Raw genomic sequence first — 10159 nt, forward strand, 5'->3', positions numbered from 1 at the left:
AGAAATAAAACTAACAAAACACAACACTGGTACGAAACTTTTTTGTGGTTCTCTCAATTGTTTACTACACTGAAGGGGCGTGGTGTATCTGACGTCACTTCCCATTACGCGCGGAGGTCCCGGAGTCGCCGCCAAAAAGAATCTTCCAGCGTGTGTTAGGATGGTGTCGGAGAAGGAGGCAGCAGGTATCCGCAGGTTCGTGTGTGGTCAACTCCGTGGCGAGGCAGACCTAAGGTACAGTGGAAGCATTAAAGACGTGTTTGCGCTAACAATAAACGACATGGGCCTAACGTTTTTAGTTAGCATTCGGTTACTTAAACTGAAATCAATGCGATTCGGTTAATGTAGCTGAGTTGTTTGAATACTCCAGCCAGCAGCATGTTGTCCGTTCTAAAAGTAAAAATCAACCCCAAATGTGCCATTTACGACTGAGAAGATGGGACATATTTTAAAAGTATTATATTAACGAGTTCTCTGTTTATTATTGATTTCATTCCTTCCAGACGTTTTCTGATGCTAGCGTATCGATCTTTCAGTGACATTTTGGGTTTTTAAAACCTAAATATTATAGTTTTGCAAAAAGTGCAAGTAGCTTCTCTCGCAGGCATCGATTAGTGCCAGGCTGTTATGAAGGATGTTCCCGTTTTTAGATGTATTTTTCAGTGTGTTCAAAAGCCTAAACCTCAAATGTGGCAGTTACTGTAAATGAGAGCCTTCCTGCCACTCACAGATGTAATCTTTCTGCTGTTTTATTCCAGCACGCTGACCTTGGGAATTTTAAAAAAGAGATATCAGGCACACAACAAATGTGACTCATTAAGTCCAGAAGTAAAAACTTTCATGAAACAGGTGGTGCAAGAGGAACTGATGAAAATGCAGGTACCTGTTTTTGCTTTTCCGTATAGATAATGATATACACTGATCAGCCACATCATTAAAGCGTTCACAGACAGTGCAAACTTCTGCTGAGAAACCTTAGGTCCTCATGTGGCTTTTATTTTGACATTTATCATTCATGTAAACATTACTCCATCTCCCAATGGCAACAGCTCTCTCCAACTGCAGAGCCCTTCTCTAGTAGTACAATCCCTCAAACTTGGCTACCTTCAAACTCCTCATATCCTGATTCCATCAAGCAGAGATGATCAAGCATTTGCTTAATTTTTGAGCTGTGCCACATTCAAAAAACACGGATTCAGTGAAATTCAAAATGAAATCATGTGTGTGCAAATATAAAAGATCCTGCCCACACTTTGGCAGAAGAATCAGACTCGCGTTTCATGTTCACATCGATGTAGCGGACGTCCAGAATAGAATCAACCCTTTGGGAAGCACCCATATGCACTGAAACAAGCCCATACAGAGAGCATCACTTCTGCAATCTACAGGATCAAAAGCAATCCCAGCATCCACGTGCAAGACGCAACAGAATAGCCCTGTGTAACAGAGGTCCTGTCTCATAGTTGGTAGTATGAGAGGGATTTATCTGTTGTTTTGCAGGTTGTTTTAATTTTGTGGCAGATCAGAATTTATGTATATATATAATACATAAAATAATCGTCTATCAGTCTTTTACATTTACATTTTAGTTCCATAGTTATCATCTTTATAATTGTTGATTTTCCTCATAGGATAATGATGAAAGTGAAAGTGACTCAGAGACTAAGAAGCCCCAGAACAAAAGGAAGAGAGAAAATGGAAATGATGAGGTCATGAGTGAGAGTGAAGATGAATCCAGGGCAAAGAAATCACGAAATAATCATTCAAGCTCATCATCAGGTAGGTCAGTAGTGTCTAATTCATTTTAACTAAGGACAACACTGGGAAATGAAAGCCTATAGACATATACAGTTTGTGCACATCGTTTAGCAAATGAAGCTTTTTAACATGCAGTTTGGTCCAACTAAAGCACCCAAACCTTGCGAGTGCGTTCTGATTACAGACCTGCAGAAAGGATACCCTGCAGCCAGCTTGTAATACCCTGTTTTACAATTTATTTCAAAATGATGGCACAAATGATGTAACATGGAAACAGAAATGATCCTTTGATAAATGGGTACACAGACCTCTGCTTGTGTTCAGTAAAGATCTAGGCTACTGACTCTTCTATCTCATTTGAAATTGTCTGCCTTCAGCATCAACTTCCTTTTTGGTCATATTGTAAGTTAGCTAACTTGTAACCCAGCAGGAGGCCAAAACTGGGCAAGCCAACATGAATTAAGAGCCTTAAGCGATTTGTATGGTTATGCAGTATTTTTACTTACTATTAGAAGTAAAGGCAAGTGTATTTGACCATTTCAAGATTGCAATTCAAATATATTTTCTTTGTAAATTATACAATTATGTCCTTTTGTGGGTTAATAATGACAGAATCTGAGGCTCAAGAGGACAACAAAACAGAAAGTGAAGAAAGCAGCAATGATGAAGAAAATGCCAAATCTCAAGCTGATGGTGAAGAGCCAGAGATGAAAAAATCACAACAAAAGAGAAATGAAAATCGTCAAATTGACAGTGACGAGTCTTCTGATGAGGAACTCAGTGAGGAAAGCAACTGCAGTGACAGTCCAAAGAAAATGGTGAGAAAGAACGTCGAGACAAGAACCAGCAGTGAAGATGAAGGAAGGAAAACGCCACTGAGTGATGCAGAAAACGAATCAGTTGGAGACTGCAAGTCAGAAACGAGTGACAAAATTAAGAGTGACGAGTCTTCTGACAGTGAAAAAGGTGATCATGCAAAAAAAAAAAAAATTATTTATTACGTTTGTTGGCACAATATTTAATTGCTTGATATGTGGAGTTTCTGAGTTGGGATCGTCTGTTAATTGGAAAAATGGTGGTTCATTCCCCAGCTTGTACAGAATTGTGGGGTTCAGTGCAAGATGCTGAACCGTGAGTGGTCCCAAGTGTATCTATTGGAGTGTGAGTGTGTAAACGTTAGATTAAAAGCACTTAGGGGTAGGAAAAAAGCGACTGTTTATGATTGGGTGAGTGAGCTTTGTGGTAAGAAAGCACTTTGACTGCTCAATTAGTATAGAAAAGCATTATACAAGTACTAGTCCACTTAAGTTATGATTTACTGATGTGTTGCAGAAGATACAAAAGTGGAAAAGAAAACCAGTGACCCAGACTCAGATTCATCACTACCTTCTTTGGAAGATGAAAAAGAAAATAAGACTGATAAAAAGAAGATGAAGAAGAGTGTGAAGAAAGATGAGAGCACCAGAAAACCAAAGGTGAGAGTCAGACGAAACTAAACTTTAACACACATTTAATCTGTATTGTACTTGGTGGTGCACACAACAGAAGCATTCTTTCATATCTTACAAAGGAGAACCTGAATTATTTTGTTTCTGGATGTATCTGATCCTTTAATTAAACACAATACTGAGTAAAGTTTTATAGTTGTGTTTATTTAGCTGCTTTCAATCAAATCTGCAAAACTAGACTAAAAGAGAGATAACCCTGAAAACTATATAATGTGAGGCTGTAATGAAGATCTATTAAAAATATCTTTTTCTTTTCACACCTTGTTTTTCCTCGGCTTCATCCTGCAGTCTGATGACAAATCAGTGGCGAGGCTCAAACGTTACATTGCCCTCTGCGGCGTGAGGAGAAATTACAAGAAACTGCTGGAGGACTGCCGCTCCATCCGCTCCCAGGTGGCTGTTCTGAAGAAGGAGCTTGAAGAGCTTGGTGTACATGGTGAGTAGGAACCCTTTTTTGTCAAATAAAAATGAAGAAATGCATTCTGGCTTATTTGCAGATTTAGATTCTTTAGCAATTACCCAACCCTAAAGAGTGAAACCATGAGTTACCGTTGTTTTCCTATCAACTTGAAACAATCGGGCCATTCTCCTCTGACCTCTGATATCAATAAGTCCTCTTCGCCCAAAGAATTTCCTGTCTAGATATTTTCTCTTTCACGGATAATTCTCTGGAAACCTTATGGATGGTTGTGAAGGAAAATCCCAGTAGATCAGCAGCTTCTGAAATACTTAGACCAGCCCACCTGACACCAACAACAAGTCATTTAAATCATGTTTCTTCCCTATTCTGATGCTCAGTTTGAACTTCAGCACATCTTCCTGACCATGTCTACATGCCTAAATGCATTGAGTGTATTAGCTAATTAGATGATTTGTCAGTGAGCCGTTTTATCTAATATAGTTGCCAGCGATCAATCGTTAATCACAGCACACATAGATACTTAAAGTTAGCCACTGACCAAACACTGCCAGGGGTTTCTTCGAGCTTGATAGAGGAGCCCCAAAACAAAAAACTAAAAGTTAACACCCTATCTCTAGAAACATATAAAAAGTTCCCAGGTTTGGTCCATAAACTGAAAAAAACTAAACCTCATTTTTGAATTGAACCACATGGGCAAATTGTCTTAACAGAACTTCTTTTTTTTTATATACTCTAACTCTAAAACATTTTTAGAGTCCATGTGATTCTGCAGATAGAAACTATCTGGTTTTATTTTGTAGTCTATGTGGTTACATTTGCGTAGGCTTTAAGGAAATGTCACAACATTGGCTTTTTCCCTCAACAGCAGGGTCATCACATGGTAGCCAAGTTGTTTCCGTATTGAACAAACATGAAAATTAATTGTTGACAGTTTGAATTTTTAATTTTTTTCATTACGCAGTTTGATGACTTAAAGCTTATTGTCTTCCACACAGGTCAGCCAACTATTCAGAAATGTAAAAAGGTCAGAATGAAGAGAGAGCGAGCTCAAGAACTGGCTGCTCTTGATGTCAACAACATCATTACCACACAAGGTAACCAGCTCTCTTGTCATACTATGACTCCTTCAGAGTTGTTTCAAATACAGCGCTGTAGACACCATGATTCAAAGGATGCAACTAACGCAAAACAAATTGACATTGTTGTTTATGCTTATTGTTAATCTGATTTAATGATGATTTTAATAACAATTTAAATCTATATTTTTTGAGCAGATACGCAAACAACTGCAAAAATATCTTGAATAGTTTTACGTTTCCTTGTTTTTAGATGGGAATCCTAGACCTTGTAGCTTTGGTTTATTACCTGCTTATGTGGAGAAATGCACAATGCTCATCTTGTGGTGAATACTGAAGTGGTGTAGACAGTAGCGTCAGTTATGTTGCGATTCAGAACCTTTAATATGGTTTCTTCCAAGGTCGACCTACACGCAGGGGAGCCTCAGCAAGTCAGAAACAACAGGACTGTCCGTCCTCTGAATATCAGCGCACTCTAAACTCAGAATCAGACAGTGATCAGGAAAACAATACCCACAGAGGTCGCAGGAAAATGTCAGAATGGGCCAACCTGCAGGGGATCATCAGTGATGACGCAGACAGTGACTGATGAGTCTGGTTTCCCCCCCAGGAAGTGTTCGATTTGTTTGTTTGTTTTTTAATGTTTTGATACTAAGCATAACAAAATTAATCTAACTGTTTGTTTGTTTGTTTGTTTTTTAATATGGCGATAACAGTGATCAAAAAGGATATTAATGGTGTTTGAGTGTTAAAATATTGTGAATGCCATTTTGTTAACTGCCATTGTATATCTTTGTTAAATCGTATTTCAAATAAAAATACTATGATTAAAATGGATTCATGTGGAGTAGTAATTTACTTTTATGACTGAAATACTGTTTGTGAGACAGACAAAAGAAAGGGATGTCATTCCAGAGAAAAGATGGCAAAGTTATTGAGATTTTCAAATGAGGCAATATTTGACAATTTATTTTAGAAATAAATTTGTAAACTTTTCACCTTCTGTAACCGTGCTAGATCCTTCTGTAGTCATGAGCAGTTATACGAGTTTTGAATGACTCCAGTCATTTAATTAACAACAGGTTTTAATTAACATGTTACTGTGGAAGCTATCAGCGTAACTGCACCGGAACTGTCGTAAACTCTTCGCTATACGGACTATTTCGCAGACGGACTGGTCCCACGGTGTAATTTGACCGTTGTCATTTCTACAGGTCAAGAAGGTATTTCACGTTAATTATTGCAATATTGTTGAGATTTTTCTGTTTTGAATATATAGGAGCACGGCAAAATGATTTCCTCCGATACTACATAAATATTTATTCCCAGCAGACAGCGTAACCTGATAAACTGTAAAGACGGCGTGGATTTGACCGAAGACTGCTGCAGACAGCATAAAATCACAGCTGTTTGCGAAAACTCAGCATAACCTAAAATGTATTTATTTTTTTGGTATTTTCACTGTGACTGTTTATTTAAACCATCTATGTAAAATAAGTCAGTAAATGTACGACTGTTAAGTCCTAGCAAAACTTTGCACTTAAGGTTTATAAATATGTAGCTACATGTAATAATCTCTTTAAAAACTTTCCTGTGACACTGTGAGGTTTCGGTACATGTGTTTACGGATGACTGCCTTCACAAAGTGGTGTGTTTGTATTGTAATACCCATTCTGAACGTTTAAACATTGCGTCTGACAGATTTCCGCCATATTATAACAATTTAAAAGAGAGAAATGCTTTCAAACAATAAATACTAAATAAAAACAAACGAATCCTTCTGAAAACCTTCGGTGCAGGACACCCAAGACATTTAAGACTTGTAGTACACTGAATCATAATTGTTTGTTTGGTGATTATCTTCTGTTTGTTTAAATTAGCATGATGTCCACTGATGTGCTGCTGGGATTTTCTTCTTTATCCATACACCATCTACTCTGTCTGAGTCATTGCATCCTCATCTAAGCAATACATTGTGCATTTCTATTTGAGCTCTGTCCTTTTATTATATTTTCTCCTATTTCCCCCCTGCCTTTTTTTTTCTGTCTGTCAGCTTACACTAGTCTATATTACATATAATATAATAACTGAAATAACACAAGTAAAAATGATGAAATAAGCATAAAACAAACACATTAACAGAGGAGCCTTTAGAGATTTTATAGTTCACACCTTGAAAAAGCAAAATGCGTTTGGCACAACAGCACATTCAGATTATAATTCTGATTGCAAAATACTAATAATTTTAAAAAGTATTTGTTTGGTAGAACAAAAAGAAGAAATATTTCACAATGTTGTGCTTTCGAGTTTTAGTGTGTTCTTTTAATTGAGTTTATGTAAATCCTGCATGGAGGAATGGATGATGACACACCAGATGAGGTTATTGCTGAGTTGAAGTCCAGGCCCATTGGAGGATGGGGTGTTGCTCAGATAGCCGCTGGCACTGGGCTTGCTGTATATGCCATGTGGGCAGGAATCCTCCAGCCTGGCTTCCAAAAAGTCCCCTTGAAGCTACAGGTTTGTCTACGTTGTCTGAAATAACTTTTTATATAGCAGTGCTCTTGCATCACTCATTTTTACTTTAGCTCTTTGAAATTTCTCCCAGGTTCCCTACATTCCTGCCAGCAGAGCCCAAGTACAAAATGTGATGACCCTTCTCAGAGGTCGACAGGGAGGTCTTGTGGATTTAGGATCTGGTGATGGTCGTATAGTAAGTATAAACAACATATTTGGGCTGCTTTTTTACTTGCACTGATAAATAACAGGGCTTCGATGTGTTCCTAAGGTCTTGGAAGCCCATCAGCATGGCTTCATTCCTGCTGTCGGTTATGAGCTCAACCCCTGGCTTGTTCGCCTGGCCCGATTTTATGCATGGAGAGCAGGGCATCATGGAAAAGTATCGTATCGACGAGAAGACCTCTGGAAGGTTTGTCACTTGCGTGTGGTATCAGTGATGCTCGCATGCAAATTTGCAGAATTGCTTCACAAAAAATAAATAAATAAGTCTCTTGTAAGTAACCAAGCATGTTTATGAACGTTTCCAAGGTTTTTTTTATCCTCATATTAATGTGACATTTAATACTTATGTAACTAAATGCTTCAGGAAAGCCAAATGCTTTGTTTTTTTTAATGATTTATTTTGCTTGAAACAAAATTACTGTTAAAGCTGTTCACTTATTTATATCCTTCGTTTTATCTCATCACAGGTGGACTTGACAAAATGCAAGAATGTCACTGTGTTTTTGGCTCCTAGTGTGGTGAGTAATATTGTGAACATATACATGAGCTATGAACTGTTTATAATGGGGAAATAAAGAATGAAAAATATTTTGGGTTCATCCAACATAGGATAAAAATAGATGTGGTACAGTGGATTATTGGCAGGCATTAGATAATTTTTATGAACATTATTATTAAGTATTGCCGTAATTTTAGCTTTTCTCTTGTGTTTGCAGCTTTCGTTGTTGCAGGAGAAGTTAGAGGCCGAGCTGCCTGATGATGCCTTAGTGGTGGCAGGCCGTTTTCCCTTTCCTGACTGGAAACCTTGCATAATTGAGGGACATGGCGTGGACAGAGCTTGGGCATACAGCGTGCAAGAACAAAGACAGCACACTGTCAACAAAAATAACCTCACAGCCACAGAGTCTTTTACAGTGAACTAACCAAAGCCCTATATATGTATATATTTTTTTTATTTTATTTATTTTTTTGCTCTCCTACAATTGTAACATGGACTTTTATTAATTTGCTGCTTTTATGACATAAATCACATTCACTGAAATGTGACAGATTTTTCCAATATCTGCAGCAGGATATTTCACACATGCTGCTGTTGCTTTACTCCTCTGTGGCCCGGGGACTGTGTTCACAAACAGAGAGAGAATCCTGTCAGAGAGCTTGAATAATGGTGTACTTATAAAAACTAAGTAATATAATTAATTCATAGTGTGAGTGTGAATGGTTGCCTGTGTCTCTGTGTTAGCACTGCGACAGACTGGCTAATTATTAGTCAGTTAGTCATCTAAGAAGGGAAGACTTTTAAATATTTATCTGCTCTGGAGTTTGCATTGCCACCCATATAATAAAGAGCTGTAAGTAACGTTCTGTTTTTGATACCATTATTTTAACTCTTTGTTGTATGTGTAATATTTGACTTAAAAGAAGTGTTTCAATCCCAGAATGCAGCAGGCTTTTCTGAAGTAGCAAAAGTGTAAATGCTCTGTGAATGTAGATTAAAGGTGCTTGGTGCTGGCAAAAATGTTCTGTGTGTGCAATGTGGCTTCAAGTAACTGAGCACATGGTATCCAAAGTGTCCATGCAGTAACAACAGCACAGTTGTTGTACTATATGCATTGCTGTATTCTTGTATGACACAGTAAGCTTTATAAATGTTATCTATGTATACATGCATGCATCTATCCTGTGTTATAAATAATCATACATTGCTCCATTCTCTAGTGTTTTGTTCTTCTTTCGGCTGCTCACTTTAGGGGTCGCCAAAACAAACGATGCTACTGCTCTATCCCCAGCATCCACCTCTGTCACATCAACCGTCTGCATGTCCTTCTTCACTACATCTATCAATCTTCACTGTGGTCTTCCTCCATGTCAACCTTGCCTCTAACACTCTTACTAAACATCTCAACTTCAGCTCTATCCTGGTCGCTTCCAGTGAAAAGCATAAAATCTTCAGCTCTTTCTTCAGTTTTTTTTGTCAGTGCCTTTTCCTCCAAACCATACACCAAAGCTATTATCTTTGATACTTTGAATTTCACTATTGCTTCTATCCTTCTGTCACAAATCACCCCTTACCCTTGTCTCCACCCACTTCTGCCTGCAGTCTCTTCTTTGCCTCTGTTGGGCTCTGTCCATCGCTTTGGATGGTTGAATGGAGGTATGTCAACTTGTCATTCAGACACGTGTTCTGTCTTGCTTCTACTGGCTTTTATTTCACTTTAATTTTCTTTATTCCGGAACATACCTCCACCTCTCCAGCCTCCAGCCTGTCCTCAGTGTCCTGCACCACCCACACATACTTCCCTGGCACTCCTGACTTCCTCATGCAGTACCACAGTTCTTCTCTTGGCACCCTATATCATGTGCTTTCACTTTTAACCCACATCCATAGAGACAAAATGCCATTCCTTCTGACCTTCTCTGTACTGCTCCATCAACACTCAAAGCAAAAGTCGCATTTGTAGTGCTCTTTCTTGACATGGAGCTATACTGTTGCTCTAAATAACCTAGCTCCATCAACTCTTTTCCATAGCTTAATGGCATGGCTAATCAGCTTTATCCCTATTTAGTTATTACAGTTCTGTACTCACCATTGGTCTTGAATATCTGTACCAGTACACATCCATTCCTCAGACATCCTCTCACTTTCCAATATAGTG

General features: G+C 38.3%; 2 protein-coding genes across 5 annotated transcripts; both read left to right on the forward strand.

Annotated features, from left to right (window-relative positions):
• Positions 1 to 86: 86 nt before the first annotated feature.
• hirip3 (HIRA interacting protein 3) lies at positions 87 to 5600 on the forward strand. Of its 2 annotated transcripts, none has more exons than XM_026163710.1 (8): positions 87 to 234; positions 759 to 879; positions 1632 to 1779; positions 2371 to 2724; positions 3094 to 3233; positions 3555 to 3702; positions 4683 to 4781; positions 5165 to 5600. In XM_026163710.1, the coding sequence occupies exons 1-8, from the start codon at positions 161 to 163 to the stop codon at positions 5350 to 5352; spliced, it is 1272 nt and encodes a 423-aa protein (XP_026019495.1). In that variant the 5' UTR covers positions 87 to 160; the 3' UTR covers positions 5353 to 5600. The 2 variants fall into 2 exon arrangements, with proteins under 2 accessions (XP_026019495.1, XP_026019494.1); XM_026163709.1 differs by having other exon boundaries at positions 88 to 234; positions 3091 to 3233.
• A 323-nt stretch (positions 5601 to 5923) lies between these two features.
• antkmt (adenine nucleotide translocase lysine methyltransferase) lies at positions 5924 to 9213 on the forward strand. Of its 3 annotated transcripts, none has more exons than XM_026165321.1 (7): positions 5924 to 5986; positions 6093 to 6200; positions 7117 to 7280; positions 7369 to 7473; positions 7549 to 7689; positions 7970 to 8020; positions 8219 to 9213. In XM_026165321.1, exons 3-7 carry the CDS (start codon positions 7119 to 7121, stop codon positions 8423 to 8425), a joined length of 666 nt encoding a protein of 221 aa, XP_026021106.1. In that variant the 5' UTR covers positions 5924 to 5986; positions 6093 to 6200; positions 7117 to 7118; the 3' UTR covers positions 8426 to 9213. The 3 variants fall into 3 exon arrangements, with proteins under 3 accessions (XP_026021106.1, XP_026021107.1, XP_026021105.1); XM_026165322.1 differs by having other exon boundaries at positions 5928 to 5986; positions 6096 to 6200; XM_026165320.1 differs by lacking the exon at positions 6093 to 6200 and having other exon boundaries at positions 5930 to 5986.
• Positions 9214 to 10159: the final 946 nt, after the last annotated feature.

This window comes from Astatotilapia calliptera, chromosome 4 (assembly GCF_900246225.1).
Source record: "Astatotilapia calliptera chromosome 4, fAstCal1.2, whole genome shotgun sequence".
Classification (NCBI taxonomy): Eukaryota; Metazoa; Chordata; class Actinopteri; order Cichliformes; family Cichlidae; genus Astatotilapia; species Astatotilapia calliptera.